Source organism: Marmota flaviventris, chromosome 7 (genome assembly GCF_047511675.1).
Source record: "Marmota flaviventris isolate mMarFla1 chromosome 7, mMarFla1.hap1, whole genome shotgun sequence".
NCBI classification, from domain to species: domain Eukaryota; kingdom Metazoa; phylum Chordata; class Mammalia; order Rodentia; family Sciuridae; genus Marmota; species Marmota flaviventris.
In genome coordinates this window covers 123,395,893-123,419,295 of record NC_092504.1, presented here as the reverse complement: position 1 = coordinate 123,419,295, position 23,403 = coordinate 123,395,893, and the positions used below count along the sequence as shown (strand labels likewise).

Here is a 23,403-nt window from a genome sequence, read left to right as displayed (position 1 = left end):
TAATTTTTTTTTGGAAGGCTTGTGTCCCACAATTTGCAAAATCCATGCATATTTTTAGAAATTTTTATTACTCTGAGCCAGGCACTGTGTGAGGCACAGAAGAAACAGAGACATTCCACAGTGGAGGAGACAGGGATGCAGCATGTGCAAGGGCTTCAGAGGACAGCTGGGAAGCGGGAAAGCTTCCCCGGGGAGGTGACGTTTCTGTCAGGCTCCCAGGAAAGAGGACAAGAAGACAGAAGGGACAGGAAAACAAAGGCATGCAACTCCACACAAGGTAATTTGCTCTTGGAAGATGCACTGGGCTTGCTCAAGTTTCCGCCTGCCTCGTGCTCAAAAAAATGCAAGGGTGGCTGGCATTCAGGGCACCTGAATTTTGTCCTTTCTGTTGCGTGTGTTGCTCTTTTGGTCCTCAACTCTGATGCAGAGAAAATCTCTCTCTCTAATGAAAAAGCAAGAGCTGCTTCTGAATTTTAACATCACGCTGTGGTGGCAGAACGGGTTTGGATGCCTGGAGACTCTGAAGCCACCTCTATTTATCCACAAGTGGTGCCACAGTGCTCCAGAGAATCCAAAAACCACCGGGAAGGCATTGGAAGGCATTTGAAATCAGGTTGAAAATAAGCCACAGATTCTCTTGAGATTTCTCAAGCATCTCTTTCTTTAATCACTGAATTATTTTCATCTTCCATTCATCATAAATAATCCACTTCATTTACTTAGCCATCCTTTTGAAAAAATTTGGTATTCAGCATAAAGACGGAACATTAACCGGAGGTGTGTTACTTTTCAACAGAACAGAGAAGAATTTTTAAAAATCTACAAAATTTTAAAACTTAGAACATGTGTAAAGATCAACATTATCATTACTTAAAAATCATAAGCATTTAAAAAAACACAGGTGGAAAATGATTAAACATAATCTAATGTATTTCTTTCATAAATACATTTGGACGAAAAAACTGCATTAAACAGCTTGACAGTGCATAAACATAATAAAATATTTTCAACTCTGAATAATTAAATCCTGATAAGCATGAATTAAAAATAAAATTTGATTTTATTTTTTGTTCTTTGTGGAAAAATATGCTACAGCATTTGTGTAAAACAGAAATTTTCATAAATGTAGCACTAAAGTCACAAAATTCACAATGTAAAGAGGATTATTTGAAAACAAAACACATTTTTAAAGATAAAACGTTATAACATTTTCAGTTGAATTTTATCCCATAATCACACCTACTATAGGTGTTAGACAATAGAGGTAGGTAGGTTGAAGGAAAAATTCAGTATTCAAATAAAAGGGGAGAAAGATTTTTACGATAGCTCAGACAGTGAGACAGACAAGACTTTTCCATTCATTCTAAAACTCCAAGAAGCTTATAGGAATAAAACAGGAAAACCTTTCTGTGCTCCCTAGGTAAGCATCAATAATATCAAGCAAAATTACTGGTGTTTTAGATAGTAACTCTTGATAACAGCGTACACCACAGTGCATTTAGTATGGATTGTTGCAGGTCTGGCACCGGCTTTAGAACTTGAAACTTCAGTGACCTCTGAATGAGTCAGAAGTAACAAAAGATGAGACCTGGTGGTAACAATAATACAATTACACTGCTGATGAACTGGGTAAGTTTAGAAGGAATGATTTTTGTTGTTTTGGGTTATACCCACAGCTGCTGGGGCTAAGCATGGCCTCAGTGAGACCCAGGATGCTAACGTCATTTGTCAAATCCAGAAGGGACATGTAGAGAAATGAGACAAAATGGTAAGTAGAAATCACAGAAAAAGGGTCCCTTAACTCAATATATTGCTTTATTCTCTATTTGAGTCTAGCTCAACTTGTTCCAGCCATAAAAAAGCAAATATTGGATATTCCTTTGAAAACTGAAGCCCGATTACATTATTAAATCATGGGCATAATTTACTTGATATTTTGGTTAATGAATGGTCTTGCATTTGCTGTGTCTTTCTTTCCATCTGGCTAGATAGAATGTGTACATGTAACATTTGCTTGCATCCATGACCTTTATATTTTCATTTATTCATAACAATCATTAACTTCTTGAAAAATGTTGCAAACATTTATCAAATCTGAGAAGGAGATTCTCATTAACAAATGGTCTCAAATACCGTAAATGTGCTTAATCCAAGGATGTAACAGGCTGCTTCTCAGCAAAAAGGGGCAATCTGGAAAGGGGTTGGCACATCTGTGTAACAGGAAAAGAATTTTGGGCTTAGTTGTGGAATGTGCTGTCTAACGGATGGTAACATTTTTGTGTCTCCCATTTGGCTGTTATGAGCGTGCAAGTTGTAGAGAAACAGGTGAGAAAGAAATTATGGAAGAAAGAGGCAAAACATATCGCAATATAATTAAAACCCCCGAAATCCTGTAGTTTACCTCAAAACTTCATGTGCTTCACACATAACTCAAACATCAGGCCCTTTCTTTGAAGCAGCTTATAATAAATTTAAGATATAACACCACAATCTCTTCTGATGGGACTGAAGAATTTCTGTGTGGAAACTATTTGAAGGAATGTCTAAAAAAAAAACGATGTCAAGGAATGCAGAGCTATCTTACGTTTCAGCATCTATTGGATCCATGACCCCTGCTGAGTTGATAAGGAAGAGACATGTCACAGTTGTAGAAAAAAAGAATCACGCAGTGAATCAAAGTACGTGCGAGTAAGACTTTGGAAGTTTTCACTGTCATCAGAGGGTATTTTCCTGACGGTGTGACCTCATTTCAACATTACAGTAACTTTCTGGAGTGGTACTGCACAGAAGGTGGCGCAGGAGAAACCCGTTAGCTTTCCATCCCTTACCATGACTGCTTTCAGCATTAGGGAAAAACACTAACTCCAAATACTGCACCACCCCTGGCAGTAGCCACAGAGTATGTTTTGGAGATGACGCTCTCGTCGAACACATTTTAAGGCACTTGAACAGGTGTATCATATTTTTCTGTAAAAAAATAAAATATGCATCGAAGCAACATTCACAAGTACAAGTCTTCAGAATTGTTTGTATGTACAATCCTATACATATTTACACCGCTGCACAAAGGCGCCTCCTCTGTTACACTGGTGGCCTCGTCAACTTCACTCCCTGTAAGACAGGAAAAGACGCTGTTCAGCTGGACAGAATCCACCAGGGAAATTCAAGTGAAATGGACGCCAGGTAATTTCTACCACCAGAAGGAAGAAGCCCACTGCTACACATTGGATCTGGAATGTCCCACAGGCCTGTGTGTTAAGGGCTTGGTTTCTAGTTGGTGCTCGTGGGAGGTGGTGGGACCTTTAAGAGAGGGGGCTAGTGGGAGGGCTTCGGGACATGCCCTTGAAGGGGACTGTGGAAACTGGTCTCTTCCTGCCTCTCCTTTTTGCTTCCTGGCTATGAGGTGAAGTGCTCTACCACATTCTCCCACCGTGGTGTGCTGCCTCTCTACAGGCCAAAGCATCATGGACTGAGACCTCCAAAAGTGGGAGTCAAAATAAAGCTTTTCTTGTTGTAAGTTGGTTATCTCAGTATTTCCATTACTATATAATGGAAAGCTGATTGACATACTCGCTCGGATGCATTATATAACCAGTAATCCAAACCTCTGTACTCAGACTTCCCTGCCCACCTCACTGGCCAGCAGACTTTTCTATCTGCTCCCAGTCTGCCTGGCTATTTGTACAGTTCTGCTCTGCACCAGATAGTGGTTTTCACTCTCATCAGCATCGTTTGCAAAGCTGAGAAAGTATACCTCTGGGTTACTCTTGGATACCTTAAGGATGGATTCCTGGTATTTATTTTAGTGGTCAAATATTCTAGGCCTTCTGGATTATTCCAACTTGGCCAGGGTTGCTGTGCAAAGAGAAAATGAACAGTATTGTTCAATTTAGTCACCCTTTCGGAAGTGCTTCTGTTACTCTGTAGAATAAATCTCAGAGTTTTGGAACATTTAGAAGGAAACCCCACTCTGATTTAACTTGCTGTTCACTACTACAACACATTGCTGATAAGGGTATTAGGATTTTCAATTTCTTCATTCTTTGTCAAAATTTATATGTATACATTCTGAGCAGCAATGCACACACACATTGATAAACGTAAAATAAAGATAAAAGAGTCTTCAAAGGGGATGAAGAGTAGAAGAAAGAAAAAGATACTAAGTTACTACTCTGCTAACTCTGAGTAAAAGGCTCAGAGCCAGGAGTGGTGCCAGACAGAACAGCAATCACTAACATATTGTTAACTAACTGAATTAGTGAATACACTGGATGGGCTAACCTTCTCAGGTAGGATCCTGAGGGCCTAGCTCGGTGAGCCTTCTAGAAGTGATGTCCTACTTCTGTCTGGAGTGTTGCTGTGTTGTGGCCCGAATCCTAAATCTTGCCCCTACTAAGCTACCCACAGGACCTTGGCAATTCATTCAATTCTCTGAGCCCTTTTCCTAACCTGTAAAATGGGGAATCAAAGTCTGTTATGAACATGGTCATTGATAGGGACTAGGCCCAGACAGGTTGGTCAAGGTCCTTCCTCTGAGCCAGGTAAAGGATGGACCTGCTCAGAACACACAGCTAATGGGTCGTGTAGGTACTGTGGCCATTGTGCTTTCAGGACAGCAGGGACACTACACCGTGTGTTTTTATCACTGGATGCTTCTTCTTCCCACAAATCTGATAACAGTCACTGCCTCATGTACAGACAAAAATAAGTCATGATATGTCCAAGCCACTGGGAAGGAGCAAGCTCTAGCAGTGCTACCATGTTCTATGCATCATCTGAGCTTCTCTGAATAACTGATTGACTTAATTTGGTTAATAATTTAGAAAATGAAATTCACAAAGAGCTAACGTGTAGCCAGACTCTGTGCTAAGTGTGTTGAAATTAAAATTGTGCACACTCCTTTGCTACTTATTTTTTTGACATCCAAACACAGTTTTGCCAGACAAAGAAGTTATTATGTGTCTGGGAAACTGGAAATGTAGTTAACATTCTAGATAAAACCAAGTTCTACCATATTTAGAAAGGCATGTGAAATCAGGACACAGAGAAAAGACTGGGTGGGGCAAAGACAGTGTGCACAAGAAGAGGGGTATGTATTTGGAGTACCACCTGCAATATACTCTTAAGTGGGAGTGAATTAAAAGGAGCATTTAAAGACTGCATTTTAAGTATAACAACTGAAAACATTTAACAACCAATCCTTCTGTTCAAATGGAAATTGATGGATGCACCGTTACTGTTGTAGCTAGTTAAGAGAAGATGTATCTGAGAGTGATGTCAGCAAGAGTGGAAGAACACAGACAGCTCAGATCCAGGCACCACATTTTAATCTGATCTTGATCCGAATAAGATCTTTCTAGAGTCTCACCTTCTGCCTTGACACCATCCAGGACTTTATTGTTGGCACCAACACACTTCCCAGAAGGATCTGGGCTGGGTGGTAGATGAGCAAGGGTACGGATATTAATGAGAGATGCTCATGGCCGGCAAACACTATCTTCAGCATAGGAATTCCTGATGAACAAAGAAGACAGAAAACCGGGAGGCAAATTCAGGCTGTCATCAAATTAAAGGCACATTGTTAAATCAGGACTTTGGAGGAGATTATCCACATACTTTCCCGGGTGTATTCACAAAATGGAAATGGGAAGGTTTCAAGTGAGTCAATAAGCCTTTCTATCTTCCTCTCACTGGACAAGCTCTTAACTCTAACAAGAACAGATGAAAGTGAAAAGATGGCCAGTGTCTGAGGGCACCAATACCTCTCACTGTGAATTAGGAGCACCCCATCTACCAAGGGGAGGAGAGAAGATCGTGTATAATGAAGTTGCTTTAAGAAGACGGGAAAAACACTGGTAAGTAGAGGTTAAGAATGGATCTCTTCTAGTCAGGTGCGGTGGTGCACACCTGTAATCCCAGCATCTTGGGAGGCTGAGGCAGGAGGATCACAAATTCAAAGCCAGACTCAGCAATGCAGGAGACCCTGTCTCAAAATAAAGAGTTAACAGGGCTGGGGATGTGGCTCAATGGTGAAGTGCCCCTGGGTTCAATCCCTGGTGCCAAAAAAAGATTTCTCTTCTTGCTCAGTGGTGAGTTAGTCTGTTGGTCTTTGGGGAGACCAATTCAAAGCCCCAACAGTCACTTTTGGGAAAAATTTGCACGTTCTGTTTCTTTCTCTTTCTTTTTACTGCTGGGGATCGAACTTGGGGTCTTGTTCAGGTGAAGCATGCATTCTACCCCTGAGCTACTCCCTGAGTCCTGCACTTTCTCTTTTGGCCAAGGATCTGAGTTCTTTAAGATCATCAAGCAAGACCCATGCAGTTTTATGTATTGCAGGCAAATTGTAAAATTAGTGCTGAATGTGAAGGTCTTAATGGAACCCCAACAAATGAATACCACTTTGTGAATATACTATTCTATTATAAAAGGGCAGGCTGTGCATATTTGGTAAGCAGCTATCACAGAACATACCTTTTGAGCTTCTACAGCTTCAAAACTCAGACCTTAGCAGTTTAACTATTATTACCAATTGTTTTAATATGGCCATGATCTTCAGATTGCTGTGCATATATGTCAGCTTTTTCAACTGAATAGCTTTAATAGCTGAGCTTTCTTCTTGTTTCTCTAAGAATAGCCTCTGAAAAGGACCCATGCTCCTAAACATGCAGGATGATGGCACATAAATAAATTTTTATAACACAACAAGGAAGGCTCAGCTTTTTCAATTATTTTTACCTTCTAATAAATTTTAAACCTTTATGCAAAAATGTATTTCATGGCTGCTTTCCTTTTCACAGCCTCACATATCATTGCCATAAACTGAAGACACTTAACCCTTCCCAAACATAAGTCCCTCTTAGAGCTTCCAAAGTCCTGTTTAGATTTGTGCACAATTTCTACCTTCACACCAATAAAAACAACAAACAACTATGCAATGACAAAAAACCAAACCAAACAAAAAACCCACAAAAGAGCTCTCCTGTAAAAATTTAAAAGCTTTAAAAAATCTACTTATTGTTAAAAAGCATCAACTGATACTATAGTCTTGGTAAGTTGTTATAATGAGAAAATAATAACACTTGAACATAACTCCTTATGTTTCCAAGAAAAATTATTCATTCCTGAGCCCAAAGGATGATGCTAGGGGGGAACACATGAAGGATGTGAAATGATCACAGCAGGGCTTTCGAACCCCAAATTCAAAGACTGTGGCTGCTGGGCTAAATCATCTAGGATAGCCTTTCTTGGCTAAGAATCTGGGCTCGGTATCCTTCTCCAGCAAGCGTATGTGGGCTCAGCCACAGAGACTCTGCCAGGGTGCTGCTACAGTAAGTGAATAAAAACTCAACTGCAAAATACACAATATACCTAAATGTAAGCAACATCAGAAACTCCCTTTAATGTGATAAAGTAGGTATGCTGGGACAGCACCAATTATGATAATCATGGCAAGTGTATACCAAGAGCTGAGTGCATTTGGTTCTGTCAAGTCTGTCAAGAGCTTTCCCATATTGATGGGAAATCCTCATGACAACCCCATGAGGTCAGTGAAAACCACTATTCTCATTATTTGACTGATGAGAAAACGGAAGCGTCCAGTGGTCAGGAAATTTGAGGTGACAGTCCAGGCTGTAACTGGCACACTGTGTTTCTAGCTCTATTCCGCAAGGTCAGTGCAAGGTGCCACATGTACTACACTCCTGGGAAGCAGAAGAGGACCTGGTATGCAAGAAGCTTTGGAGTCCAGCTGTCCTTCGAGAACTCATTCCCCTTGACACCCTCGCAGAAACCCTTCCAGGGGCAGCAGACCTTGTCTGACTTCCCTGCTACCCATACCACCATATCCTGAGAATTCATAGGGGTGAAAAAAAAAAGATGCTGGGAATGCCCCATCATGCCAAGGGAGTCATGGAGTCAAAGACACTGCTGAGCCATGACCTTCCAGAAGCTTCTAGTATACTGGTGGTATTCACCTTCTTTGGACCTCAGTGTCCATTTTTCTGAAGCTTTCTTTTGGAAAATTCCTCAGCTCTGATCTCTCATCATCAATCACAGCCTCTGTTCACTGGGACTTATCAGTCCTGTTGGCCAGGGCCCTGCAATATTCTCCAACAGTAGCAAGAGGAGGCAGGGCAGGAGGAGGCCCTTCTTTCCAGCTGCTTGTGCGTCCTGCTAGCCCCTGGGGTCAGTCCCTGCCTCTGAGGTCTGAACCCTCACTCCTGCCACCTCCTCCTACAAGCAGCTAGGTTCTGAGAACCTCATCGACCATCCTTTGTCCCCCCCAGGTCTAGCGACTTCCTACAGTTATTGTTCCTGTGTTTCCTCAGTTGCCCCTTTCCCTTTTCTGTTTCCCAAAATGTGGAATCAATTCTCTGCATTGAAAGGGTGGATTCTGTTTTACTGAGGGACCCTGATGAGCTTCTCTTACGTTGCCTTGTACAATCGTCATTGGCCTTACTTGAAAAGAGGAGGGATCCAGGATGTTATGCTTTGGATATGAAGCTCCTGTTAATCAGGGATGTTTGGAGGCAAAATGATGGGATTGTGAGCGCTGTGACCTAATTGGTCCATTCTAGTTTGAATGGACTGACTGGGTGGTAACGGTAGGCAGGAAGGGCCAGGCTGGAGGAGGTGGGCCCAGAGCAATGGAGTTGACTGTCTATATAGACTGAGACTTCTGAAACCTTGATTCCCAAATAAACTTTTCCTCTTCAAAGTTGTTTTTGTCAGGTATTTTGATCACAGTGATGCAAAAGCTAAGGAAAACAGGATCCCTGGTGACTTGTTGTGCAGATATTTGTCAAATAGGAATTTCTCCCCATCACTTTCTGTCCCTGTGATACCTCCCTGTTACTTATTAATCACATTTTCTATCATTAATTGCACCAAGTGATTAAAGCTAAAAATCTGATTAGGAAAAGCATATCAGAGAGGCCCAAGCCCCCTTTTCTGTCATTTCACAGGGTGAATTAACAAGTCATCACTTGATGAGGGCAGGGACACCTAGCAATTCAGGTCACACATTATTTGTTTGGGGAACTTTTATTTTTCTTCAGTCTTAAAGTCTACCTTACTATTCAGCTATTTAATTACCCACTTTCCTTTTATTAGGATTTCCTCTTAATCTCCTGTGTATCTCAAAATTTCTTTCTTCCTGATTTTTTTCGTCTCTTTCCACCTCCCTATGCCCCATCTTGGCAGAGAGCCTACTTGGTACAGTTTTATTTACTCCGAGGTCAGGATAGAAAAAAAGAGGTGAGGCTGGGGGTAGCTCAGTAGAAGAGTGCATGTGTAGTATGCATGAGGCCCTAGGTCTGATCTCCAGCCAAGGCCCATGTGCTCTCATCCTCTTCACTCACAGCTCAGTGGTCATCCTACAGCTCATCCATTCACCAGCACCGTGCAGCTGAACCAGGAAGGAGGCCTGGGTTACGGTCTGATCTGGAGTGTCCCCCCAAAACATGTGTCTTGGAGGCTTGGTCCTTAGTTTGTGCTGCTGTTGGGGGACAGTGGAATCTCTGAGAGGTGGGGCCTAGTGGAAGGAAGTTAGGTCACTGGGTGTGTGTCCTTGGAGGGGCACTGGGACTCTGGCCCCTTCCTGTTTCTATTTTTGCTCCCTGGCCACCATGAGGGGAAGACCTCTGCAGCTACACACGCCCACAATATGTTCTATTGCCTTACCAAAGTGCCCAGAGTGATGGGGCCACGTGACCATGGAATGAACCTCTGAAGCTGTGGGCCCAAATCATCAACCCCGCCTCCTTAAAACTTCCATCATTTCAGGTATTTTGTCACAGTGACAGAAATCTGGCTGACACACCCTGCATTTAAGTAACCTACAGGGCACCTTGGTGATCACTAATACCCCTGTCCCCATCACTTTCTTTCAGGACACATTAGCTCTCAGTTGCTCTTCCCATACGTCCCCAATGAGCCTCTCTGACTCCAGTCTTGCCCTGTCCAAGCCATTTCCCACTTGGCAACCAGAGTGAATATTCTAAACTGCAAATATATTACATAAAATCAAAGTTTTTAACATGAGAGAGACTCCTAAGGGTGGCATACAAGGACTTTGAGGCCTGGCCCTCCATTCTTGCTTTCCCTCCCTCCAATTCTTTTGAGAAACAGGAAGTCCTGTGGTCCATTTTCAGAATATAGTATCTAGCCTTCAGTGTAAAATTGGGATGTAAGAAAGGCAGCCAGAGGAGAAATAGAGCAGAAGGGAAAGTTACACAACAGCATCCTAGCCTGTACAGATCCAAAGTCCACGCATCTGAACAGCCCCTTGACAAAGAGGAGGTGGGGGAAGGGGTCGGCATAACCAATAGAGGCAGAAATCTCTCTGTTACGAAATAGTAACTTAGGTAAAGAAGAGCTGCATACGTGTCAGAATGCATTCACCCCAAGAAGGCCTTCCTGCCACAAGAGAATAAAGGAAGATGGGAATGACTAAAGGTGTATTTCTTTAAATAACCCAACAGGAGAAAGTAAAACCCAGGTGATGGTCAGGAAAATTGTGCATCCCATAGTACTCAGCCAATGAGGAACCAGGGGAGGTACCCAGAGCCCCAGTGCCTGCTCTCCCACAGACAATGGGTCTTGCAAGACAGACATTAAAGTAAAGCTTCGCTTTTTGCTGTACCTCGCATCTCTCAGTCCCCTCCTTGGGTTTGGACACATGCCACCATTCCCTGATCTCTGCACTCCAGCCATGACCTCTGCACCAAGCACCTGTGGCTCCTCCCCACCCATCTTTGCCCGTGCAGCATGTTGCTTCACCTGAAGGCCTTTGCACTGAAGCTCACTTTAACTAAAACACCTGTCACCCACTTCTTAACCTGCCTGACTTCTCTGTATCCTTCAGCCCTCAGTTCTTAGGTTGCCTCCTCTGGGAAGCCCCCCCCCCCCCCACCCAGTGCTGGCCTGGATCCCTTCTATTTCATGTTCCCCTGTTCTAGCCTTGAACTTACAATCATGGCTTGAATCCTGAATTTCTCTCACCAAGCCACAAACTTCTTAGGATCAGCAACTGTTTCTTCTTCATCTTTGAGCACACAGTAGGTGCTCAAAAGATGGATGGATCTGTATGTTTTCCAGATTCTATCATAAAGTTACTATGCAGACTATCACTCCGTTTCCACATTTGTTAATTAGAAAAAAATAGCAATAATTTAAAAACCCAAACAAACTTACTAGAAAGAGTTTTCTTTTTAAAGTAAAATTTAAATCTAGGATTCTTTTCATCTTGCTATCACTGCAGTAATATAAATGAAGCAAATTAATTTTAATGCTCCCAGGTACTGATTCTGTGTCACCATGGTTGACAGGATTCAACTAGACTTTATGAGATGGCATTTGACTTTATGGAAGTGAACACTATGCACGCATTTACAATTTTACAGGGACTTTAAGCTGTCATGCTGAAAAATGTTTATAAAACATTAATCAAAAAATGCCTCTTTAATACAATGCATTGTCTGAAAGATGTTAGAAGGCGCATATTGTAAATGGATTCCTTTTCTGACTAAAGTAATTTCCACCAAAAGCATTTTCCCATTGCTCTACAAGTACACTGTGTGGATAGATAAAGAGCACTTTCTCAGCACATTACTACCTGATCCAAACACTTGGGAAATCACTAATGTACAGCATGCCATATTTCCATGTCACACATGACACATTTGTCTAAAATTATCCAACAGAGTTTGACACTGCAGCATATTCCATAAGCAGAGCTTTCAACTGACATCTGCCAAGTAGGAACTTCAAGTAAGAGCTTTCTTCTTCTAACAAGCAAGTAAGGGTTTTCTTTTATCCTATACCCAGGATGGTAAGGATGAAACAATACGCACAAGAACAAGTTTTCCCACCCTATTTTAAATATGCTTATTTTATGTTCTCTGAATTAGAAAATTCCCTTTGTATCTATGTTCAAGTTTCAACAATTACTACTTTCTGTTAGATGGATGGTCTTAATTTTTTTTTCCTTAAGAAACAGACATTTTCCTTCCCAGATTCAGTATGGACTTTTGTTTCACCCCCATGGAAGGCTGCTCCATTGTTCATAAAATAATAAGTATCCACTTTACATCATTGTCAGAGCTTTCTTACAGTATTTGTAGATGGACAAATTCCCACCACTCATTCATTAAAAAACCAAAAAGCTACCACCACCACCACCACCACCACAAAACCCCCGTCTTTTTGAGCTTCTGCTATCTGTGAGTGACTTTCCTGGCTGTTAGGGATAGAAGGAGGACACAGACAGGGTCCTTGCACTCCTGTTGTTGTTTTCTGGTAGCTCTTGCCCTGGCCACCTCTGTTTTCCCTGTCTGCTGGGTGAGTGCATCAACAAACCCTGTTATATCTGGGCCACTCAGTTTCTACTACTTGAAGCTTGAGGATCACCTGTGACGAGCCCCTTTCTTTGTGCCTTTAGACTAAGTCGTGGAATTCTATGGATTATTTCCTCATTTCCCGTTCCCCCTCAGATATCACTGCCATCTTCTTAATTCAGTTCCTCATAAAATCAAGCCAAGTTCACACCATGGCCTCCCGACACAAATCCCTGTCTTCAGCCTCTTCCCCTCATCAATCCTACAAAGCACAGCCAGATTAATCTTCCCCAAACCCACATTAATTAAAGCCAACACCCTGCTCAAGAACTGCAATGACTTTCCAGGGCCCATTCATCAAATCCTCTACCTATTCAACTTTAGTAAAGGATAATCACTACCACCACCATTGTAAGTGCTACTGTACGCTAAGCGCATTTAATCCTGACAACAGACCCATGAAGTAGATAGCAATTTTCCCACCTAAAGATGAGAAAACTGAGGTTTAGGGCAGTTAAGTAACTTGCCTAACTCATACATCTGGTAGTGGCCCCAGTGTGTTTAATCACTAACCTATGTTGATGCCATTAAGCCACACTTTCAATGGCCAATTGCTATCACTGGCTCAGCCATAGCCCTTCTGTGTCTTGGTAAAAGCCAAGCTCCACTTGGATCTCTGACTTTCTCTCTATGCGCCTAAGTCCTGCGAATTCACCCAAACTCAGTTTATTTTTTCCTCTGCCACAAAGGTGACCTTCATACTGACTTGTCTTCTGAAGGAGGACATTCTTTCTAGTTGCATCACATAATTTAATATTTGGATTATGTTGCCAGTATTTTCTTTGGCATAGCTTTTGATTTCCCTGCATGCAGGCAACACACATCTTTCTTTAAATCTCTTGCAACATTTAGGCACAGGGTTGGTGCGTGATACATTAATAATTGATTATTTAAGAATAGGTGCTAATGTTTCCTATGTGGATCAAAAAGACAGGATTTAGACTAAATACTAGCTGCTTCACTGGACTTTAAGGAGAATGCCTTCATACACACTCCTCTGGGAGAGGAATATATTTCATGGAACAAAAGTATATGTGCTATGGCAGGAAGGAAAGAAGTTGGACTGACCAAGAACACAAAATTTGAAATGAGTACTGAGGTGGAGTAAGAAAAGAAATAAACTGAAAACCACTCTTTGTCTCTTGGAGTCAATATTGCACTGACTTTCCCACTTAGCTAAGAGATAGGATAGTATACTCCAATCACCTGGATCATTTCCTGTCTTTCAAAGATTCATCCGCCTGAATTCACTTGTTTTCCATTTAAATGCTCTCTCCCAGTCTCACTGAGTTCTGAAGGGAGCTTCTGGCAAATCTGGAACCCAGTTGCTTCTCTTTTCAGTTGTCATGGTAATTTTCCACTTTTGTTTAGTTCCTTCTTAGTTAGAAACATCCATAAGTTTACTCTCCAAATGTCCTATCTCTTGTTATTTGAATTCCCTTTCTTCCTCTTTGGTGAAGCTCTCAGAAAAGCTCCTGTTTGTCTTTAAAGCTCATTGGGAGGCAATCCCTATTCAAGGAACACAGCTTCTCTTTTCAGATGTCACTAAATACCAATTTCTGTGTCCCTTTACCCACTACACTCACCCTTGTGCACGCGCACAGGCACCCACACCTTCTCTTCAGAGAGAATAGTCACAGAAAGTCAAGCTCACTGCACGATGTGTCTCACTGACTAAATCATGAAATGATGCCAAGATAAGGTATAACCATGATTTTGGAATCGGCCTAGAAAAGGCTTTCAGGATTGTCCCAAAACAGTAAGAACAGCTGTCCCTTCATGCACAGGTACCAGTTATGGTCTCAGAGGCCCACATGATGAGGCTGCACAGTGTAGCATGGTGAAACCTGGAGCAGGAGGCAGAGTCCTGATTGGAATCCCTGTTCACCACTGGTCACCTGTGTGACCTTGCCTGGGAAGGTTTTGAACCTTCACATCTGTAACATGCACCTGTTTTATAAGTCTGTTTGTTTGTTTTAAATAAAAGGTATGTGAAATAATGCCAATACTTTGTACAGTAAGCATATTATGTGCCAGGCACTCTTCTGGGTGCAGTAGATCCATGGACAACCCCTGCCCTCAGGGAACCTACCTTCTTCTTATTTAACAAGGAGGGAAGGTAGAGAGCACAGTGTCAAAGTCAGGTGAACTCCCAGTAACAAAATCAGGGTACAGGGCAGAGAGAAAAGGTAGCACTACTGAGTGGGACAAAAGCTGTTAAGTTAAAATAGATTCAGTGAGCAGTCTGGCTTATTTTAATTTCTGTCTCCCTTTTAGAAGGTATAAAAAGAAAGGCTGCCACCGACTTCCAGGTTGATGGGTATGGCTTGGTTTGGAGTCCATCAGAGGCCTGCTGCTTTTAAGCTCAGGTGGTGTTCAGACTGCATGGCCCCTACAATTCCATTCTGGTCATCATGCTGGCTATGTGAGACTTCCCCCACACCATTCTGGAAACTTCTAAAGTACAGCAAGTCAGCTTTCTCCAGAACTCCTTAGGAAGAGAGACAGGAAATCACAGATCACATGATCTGCTTTCATTGTCCCCCCCCCCCCCAGCCCTGCCACCATGTGATTGGTCTTGTGCTCAAATTCTCCAAGGTAGTTTAATATGCCATCGCCAGAGGTTTACATTTTACTTGCTTTCCTCCTCTTTTTAGCATTCCACCTTAACTGAAACTTCTCCATGTTGTCTTGGGTGTGACCCACCACAGCGTCAGAGCCTTACTGTTGCTTTATGAAACACAGAAGAAAACATTTTTATCTTCTTAATACAAAATTGTCCAAAATGAGGTGTGGCTAAATGATGTACATGACTTAGAGCTCCCTAGTGGTTTTCTCAGTGTTCCAGGGTTGGGTTCATGGGATCCAGGAAGATTCAGCGTTTCCAAACTGCTGAACACAATGACACAGCCGCTCAGGGATGTCTGACACATGCCCTTGCTAGATCTCTGGTTGGAAAACAGGATAACCTTGCATCAGTCTTACAGATATGGGCAAATGGCACATAACTTCTAGCCTCTGAGGCCTGAAAAATGTCACGTGGTTCTCTCTGTAGGTAGCATCTGAGAAGCAAAGGGACACTTTGAAATCCACACAGGAGGCCGTCAGCCCAGCACACTGTACACATGACCCACACACTGTGCCGTCTCCCAGGGCCAGCTTCCCCATGGAGTTTTGGTATTGCTCTACAGCCCTAGTCCTCTACACTGGGAAAGATTTTAAGCCCAGATTTCTTTTCTGGTGGAGGCCGGAGCTATTGAATTTCTAAATTGATATTTATGTATAACTTTTCTAAGAGACTTATCTTTCGTTCATATTTCAAAACCAGAATTTAAAGAAGATTCCTTTACCTAAAAAAGAAAAATTAGGCCTGGAAAAGAAAGAAGATTAACAAACAGGGTTATAAACTAGATGGGTAATGGGTAAGGCAGCACAAACTGTAAGTCATGGCAATGGTGTGTTAAAAAGCTTTGAGAATTTGAGCAAAAGGCCAGTCATTCTAGGTGGGGGGCAACAAGAGTGGATTATAGGATCTGTGGCATCCTGTCCCACCTTCCTCAGGGATTCAGTAGAACCTTAAGCCTTCTAGATTGGAAGTTTCCAGAAACATTAAGGGGAAGTCCTATTAATCTTTCCAGTAATTGAGACCTTTAGTAAAAAGAGCAGTATCCACATTTTAGTCTCTTGACGATCACACCTTACACAAGAATTCAGAAGCCATATCTGGAGCTCATGAATATTTTTCGTTTTCATTTATTGTTGGTAGGGCAGAACAGTGATTGTAGCACATACTTACACAGTGCTTACTATGTTCCAGGCACGGTTCTGAGAGCATAAAAACATGAACTCATTCCCTCTTCTCACCCACAATGCAAACACAACTGCCATTATCACCCCCAACTCTTGGATGAGGAAACTGAGACATTAAAATTAAAATTTTAATTTAAAATTAAAAATTTGCCCCAAGCCACTGGGCATGGTGGTGATTTGGGAGGCTGAGGCAGGAGGATTGCAAATTTGTGGCCAGCCTCAGCAACTTAGCACCTGAAGTAACTTAGTGAGATTGGTCTCAGAGAAACAAAACAAGGGCTTTGGGATGTGGCTCACTAGTTAAGAGCCCTTAGGTTTAATCCCCAGGCCCCTCTACCTAGGAAAAAAACAAAAACAAAAAAACTGGCCCAGGCCACACACAGCTAGTAATAGGTTGCAGCTGGAATACAGGCAGACTGACTCCAGAGTTGGTGCTTTCACCAGCAAAGTGTCTGCATTGTAATTTGTTAGAGTATTTAGGAATCCTGGAGTTAGGGATGCTTGAAAATGGTAGCAGAACAATGGAAGGTGGAAAACTAAAGAAAATATTATTTACATAAGAAAGGCTTGAAAGAAAGAGGGTGTGTCTTTGGACAAAGGTACTTAAAGCCTGGCAGGCTTTTACTTTCTTTGAATGAAGGTTGGTTGATGACTTGAATCAGCCCATTAGGAAAGTTAAAGATTGGGTTTCAACCTACAATTACCTGGCCTGTAATCCTATGCTTTGCTGAAAGTTTTGTGTAAATAAAGAAGCAAGAAAGACCAAAATGAGCAGCTGGTGTTATTTCTCTTTTGAAACAGGTATGTTCTGATTGGAAAAGATGTTTAATGAATGGCCTGAGCCGGCTCACCAGATGCTAACAATGAAACATTTAACTCTACCAATTGAAGGTTTCTGCCTCAGAAGAGCAGGTACACCCTCACCTGTCTGACAGCATTGTAGGAGTAATTAGCAAACAGGGAATTCAAGAATGAATTAAAGAACTGAGCTATGAAGTCTTCATTTAAATACTGGCTATGTCTTCCAGGAGGGGCTGCCATGTTTATGGAGACAAGGTGGGCAGGAAGTAGAGAGATTACTTTCCTCCTTTTCTGTGCTGTGAATGAAGAGTTGTTAGTTTTTGAAAGAGAAAATCTGGCTAATGTTCACACTCTAAGGTGTGAAAACACCAAAAACAGAATGAGAATTTCATGTGACAAAAATAACACAAGGTCACAAGAATATATTTAACATGGTCACCAACACAGAACTGTCCCATCTGACTAGCTCTGGAAAGCTTTATCTTATTTTACAAAACGTTTTAGATGTGTTTTTAATGTAACCAAAAAAACCCCCCCAAAACAAAAAAACAACCTACTCGAACATTTTAAGTCTGAGGGGAAGAGAAGTTGACGGTGTGATATGAGCTATAGGTTTTGCCACCACCTCCACCATCTAAACTTAGTTCTCCCTAAAATGTAGCATTGATAATCTTTTTATCAGTAGTCACTGGGTCTTGTCCTGTTAAGTGGTAAACGTAAGCAAGCTGTGACCCAAATTCACATTGACTACTTTTAATATCTATTTTATTTTGTCAGCATGGCCTTGGATTATCTTTCTTATGGCATTGTGTTTGTGATGAACAAAAGCCTCACAAGACCTCTCTTGTGAGATACAAGAATATGGCAGTTTTGATCTGGGGAATAAAAATCAGAGTTTAACCTTAGATCCATCTCTCTTGAAAAGTTTGACTCAGGAGTGTGTGGTTTCTCTTGGCCAGATGATAAATATCCTGATAACATACCTCCTATCTTCATTCAGCCTCAATGAGCTAAAAGTTAGAGATTAAAGCCCCCATTTAGAAGACTTCTTGCAGAGAAAGAAGTTAAGAAAATCTTAGGAGTCATTTTGGGAAATGTTTTTCTAATTTCCTGTTTCTCCTTTGAATATTTAACCATCATATTTAATCATGATACAGAGAATTTAGTTCTCACAGACTCCTGCGAACGAGAATGGTCATCTTTGTCAACAAGTGAGTGGGCAAAGTCCTACTTTGCATTCTTCTTGGAACACAGAGGAGCATAAAGACAAGTACAGTCAAGGTGTCTAATGTGATGGTTTTCAGCCTCAGATGCATATCAGAACTGCTGGGTGGCTTTTAATAATATGACAATGTCTGGATCTATCCTGAGAGGGGGTGCCTGGGTGGGGGGAAGAGGTCCTGGCAACATTGTCCCTGGAGAGCTCCCAGGTGAATGTATCCTGGGACAGGTTAAAAAGCCAGGTCTGCTAATGAGGGAGAGGATGAAGGCTCTGAGGTAGACAGATGGGCCACTGTAGGCCAGCTCTGCCATTTACTCATGATGGGAACTGGGATGAATTATTTGAGTTCTCCGAGGCTTGGTTTTCCAGTTTGGATAGTGAGATCAATCATAATAATTGTACAGGTTGTTGTGATGATTACATGAGATAATAAGGCGAGCAAAATACTTAATCCAATGTGTAGTATATAGTAGGTACTAAATAAATGCCAGGCCTACCTTTCAACATTTGACATGTTTTCACATCTACTTTCTGGTTTAATATTCACTTTGTCCTTTGACATAGGACAAAAATATGGGCTTGCAAGCTTGGATATCTATATGTCTGGCTTATTTGAACCTTTCTATCATTTTATTATTGAAATACTTCCATATCCTCTGAGGAATGTCAGGATTTCAGTCTTCAGAGCTCTTTCCCCTCCATCTGTCCACTCTCTGAGTGATTTCATCCTGTCCAACAGCTTAAAATAATACAGTCTGAACACTCCAGCCAGGAATAGAGTTCCAGACTGCACCAGATGTGGAAGAGAACCTCAAACTTCCACATTCCAAACTGAACTCTTGATCTGCTCCCACATCGCTCTTCCACCACCCAAATCTGTGCCTCTACAGTGTCCCTTCATCCAGTACATGGTAACCCCACCCTTGTATGAACCTTTAATTCTTCTAATATTTCCAACTCAGCAGCAATTCCCATTAATTCTGTGTTTAAAATGCAGCCAGAATGTAAGGCTTCTTGCCTCTTCCACCGCTGTTACACTCCACTAAACCACCCTCTGCTTTTGTCTGGATTCAGATCACTTAACTAGTCCTTCCACTTCTTTCTGTTCTACCCTTCCATGCACCCAACCCATCTATACTTAACAGGAGAGCCCCAGGCATCCCTTCAAAGTGACAGTATGATTTTGTCACTTATCCAATGGCTTCCCCTCTCATTCTGTGCAAAAAGTAAATCTTTACAATGACCCATGAGTCCTAACCCAATGTCACAGACCCCCTCGCCCATTACCTTAACCCCACTGTTCTCTCTTCCCCCTGCAATGTGCTTCCTGAATACTGTTCTACCCCTCTCCCCAACCACACCAAGCACACTGGGGACTTCTGGCTGGTCTCCTTCCCCTAAATATCTACATGTTCAGTTCCTTTTCCTTCAGATCTTTGATCCATGGCACCCTTTAAGCCCCAAACTTTTCTACTTCCACCCAGGCCCTCTATCTATCCTCCTTCCTGTTATTTCTCTCCAGAACATCACCATTCATTGGATGTTATGTTTTGGATATTAGGTGTCCTCCCAAAACTCGTGGGAGACAATGAGAGAAGGTTTACATGTGAAATGTTTGGGTTATGAAAGTCAAACTCAACCAGTGAATTAATCCCCTGATTAACTGAGAGGTAACTAAAGGCAGGTAGGGTGCATTGGAAGGAAGTGGGTCCCTGGAAGTACATGTTTTGTCTTTGTTGAGTAGAGCTCCCTCTCTGCTTCCTGATTGTGTCCTGGGTCACTTTCTTCCACCACACTCTTCCACCATGGTGTTCTGCCCCAGCTCAAGCCCTAAGAAATGAAGCTGGTTTTCTATGGACTGAGACCTCTGAAACCATGAGCCCCCAAATAAACTCTTCCTCCTCTAAAATTGTTCTTGTCAGGTCTTTTGATCACAGCAGTGAAAAAGCTGACTAACACAGAAGTGTTCTACATCTAAGGGTTTGTTTACTTATCCCTACTGGAAAGGAAGCTAGATAAGGGCAAGAACTTTATTTTTCCTTTTTGGTGCTAGTGATTAAACCCAGGGGTACTTTACCACTGGGCGACATCCCTAGTCCTTTTTATTTTGAGACAGGGTCTTACTAAGTTGCTGAGGGTCTCATGAAGTTTAGAGACTGGCCTCGAATTTGAGATTTTCCTGTCTCAGCCTCCTGAATCACTGGGATCATCAGCAAGTGCCACTGCACCTGGCAGGGCAAGAACTTTTTTGTGTTTTGTTCCCTGTTGTACCTCTGGGGCCTACAAAGAGCCCACCACATAGTAGGCACTGACTGAACACTTGATGAAAGAATGAATGCATGGATGAATGCAGACTTTCAAAGTATCTCTTCATTAGCGTCTCTATAGAGCAAACCTGGAGCAAAGGCTGTTGCGGGAGGTGTCACCACTACAATACCATCAACATGCTCAGTTTCAATACAGATGACATTCCAAACCCACTGGCTTCTGGGGCCCAGCCACTTTTGAGTTGTGTTTGATTTTATGTATCCTCCCACCCCCAGGGTAACTTGTCAAAAACCTACTGGGTACCCCACAGCTTTAACCAGTATGCAGCCAACTTTAATTTGTGGCTGGAGCTGATTGGATGGCTGTGGATGGGGATGAAGATGTGTGCCCTTCCCTTGCTTTGCAGCTGCAAGTTCGTTTTTTCTTTACTGCAGAGAACCAAGACACTGGCTGTCATTAAATACACACAATCTGGTTTATAGTGTCTGGCTTGATTAAGGGAACTTCTGGGAAGAGATGTGACCAAATAAATAATTGGAGAGATGCAATGTGGAAAGGAGGATTGTTATTCATCCAACTCTGGTTGCAAGTTGAGACTGAGACACGACTTCAAATGAGTGGGATCTCCTGGGTGAGCTTCTTCACTTCAAGACAGTAAACAAGAGCCGATCTGTAATGCACACGTTAGTATGCTAGAGGCAAACTTTCTAAATATTAAAAATAACAAACAAATCCCTCTGCAACTGACATTGAAGGTGCTGATGAATGGGAAGTCCTGGGAAATGGGATACCGTTGGCTCTCTGGCCATGGTCAAGGCCTCATCAGAGAGGACACGACGCAGGATGACAGCACATGTTCCCCTTACTGATTGTGGACTTTCCCACTTGGGAATATGGGCTGTATATGACTTAGGGCACATGAGCTAATCATGAATGTGTAAAATGCATCTCCTTAGAGATACTTTTGACTATGACAGGGTGTGTTTTAGTTTGAAATGAATATGAAACTATGGAATTAAAAGCTTTTAACACTAAGAGCTGACATTACAAAGTACAGAGTGCCAGAGTCCGTATACAGTTTGAGGTGTCACTGTGGAATATGTGGGCTTTTTCACAGCTCCTGCCACTGGCTGTTGGGTGATAACTGCAGGTAAGCTCAGGAGACACCTGGCCCCTCCTGCCCTTGCTCCATCATTCAGGCTGAGTGGACAGCAGACAGCTGATATGCTTGCTGCATTTAGGAATTTCTGGTGTGATGGAAAGGAAGGGGGTTTATTTATTTGTTTTTGTGGTGCTATGCTTGGGATGGAACCCAGAGCCTTGTGTGTGCCAGGCAAGTGCTCTGCCACTGAGCTACACCCCAAGCCCAGGATGTGGACTTTGATGTCAGGGACCTGCTTTCAATTCTGACTATGCCACCTACCAGCTAGGCGATAGGGTGATCTCACCTCAGTACCCCTTGGTTTGCATATTTGCTCAAGATGAGGGTAAAACAAAACAAAACAAAACAAAACACCTCTAAGTGTGGCTATAAGTTCACATGAGACAAAGTGTGGGAAGTACCTAGTGCCTGACACAGAGCCAACACCCCCAGCTGTCAGGCTGCTACTGTTGTTATTATTAGAAGTAGTTTTGGGTTTAGATTTAGTGTTTACAGGACTGACCAAGGAAGGGGCTCAACCAGAGTCATTCAGAAGGTCTGAGCACTTCTGAAACTTTTTTTAAGAGTGGCAAGGCATGGGGTCTGAGCCTTCCTCCCCACTGCCTCCCCCACCTCCACTGCCTTCATCTGCTTACGCGTATTCTCCATATGACCACGATAATTTGCTGCCCCTTCCAGAGATGTTTGGAATGCAGGGATTCTGTCTTCTTCTCTCTCTTTTAAATCTGCCCATGGTATCTACAGCTCTGGGAGGGTTTTTGGAAAATCATACATACTTCCTTCCATAGAGAGCTTTATATAAGGATAACTTATAAGGCATTCTGAAATTATTTTAAGTAAGCTTCAATTTTACCCTTAGCCTGTGAGGAAGATGTGGTCTTAAGGAAAATGAGACCTACTTCTGGAGTGAGTGCTAGGTGTGATGAATGTGAAAGGGATGATTTTCTTTTGTTTGAATTGTATCTGATGAAACACTAGCACACTTTCACATGCACATGCTTAGGTGTAACTGGACTGGCACAAAGGGAACTTGAAAGAATATCTGAAGTTAGGCAAAAATATGAAAACCTACCTACAGACCAGAAAGACTTGAGTCAGAGTTTTATCTTTCTTAGGACCACAACATCACACACTGACATCAAGGAACAAGGAAGTGGGTAGTTCCTGGAAATGAGGGTTCAGGTCTACTGAGCTGTTCTTTTTAATTTTTATTGTTTGTTTGTTTATTTGAATTTATTTATTTGCTTTTATGTGGTGCTGAGGATCAAACCCAGTGCCTCACATGTGCAAGGCAAGCGCTCTACCACTGAGCTACAGCCCCAGCCCTATTGTTTATTTACTTTTAAACAGCACTTAGTAGTGTTATGAGCACTTATGTCCTAAGTATCTCCTTTTTACTAATGATGAGGAAATAAATATCTAATAAAAGTGGCTTATAGGAAGGCCAGGCTAAAGTAAAAAAAACAACCAACCATTCAAACTTGTCCCCCCATCATCAAAAAGCACTTTCATGAAGCCTGACTGGGCTTGCCTGAGACCCTTGGGGCAGGGGCCAGTGTCTCTGGAGGCTGAGAGGTGATCCTGGGTGTGTGTCACAGGGCAGCTTTCACCCTTGAATGCACACAGTAATCTTTTGAAGTCTGTGATCTCAGAGTCTTATCCTTAAAAATTCTGAATCACTAGGCCCAAGCCAAGGCCTGATTTTTATTTTTTTTAGGAAGCATTCACTATAAGTTTGAGGACCA

At 42.2% G+C, this 23,403-nt stretch overlaps 1 protein-coding gene across 4 annotated transcripts in view; it reads right to left on the bottom strand.

Annotated features, from left to right (window-relative positions):
- Positions 1–643: 643 nt before the first annotated feature.
- Positions 644–23,403, bottom strand: part of Slc10a7 (solute carrier family 10 member 7) — a 240,062-nt gene continuing 217,302 nt past the window's right edge. For all 4 annotated transcript variants that reach the window (XM_027926759.2, XM_071614635.1, XM_071614636.1 and 1 more), the window contains 2 exons: positions 5,369–5,514; positions 644–3,111 (listed from right to left, as the gene is read on the bottom strand). In XM_027926759.2, the coding sequence (XP_027782560.2) occupies positions 3,082–3,111; positions 5,369–5,514 (176 nt within the window). In that variant the 3' untranslated portion in view covers positions 644–3,081. The remainder of the gene's footprint in view (positions 3,112–5,368; positions 5,515–23,403) is intronic.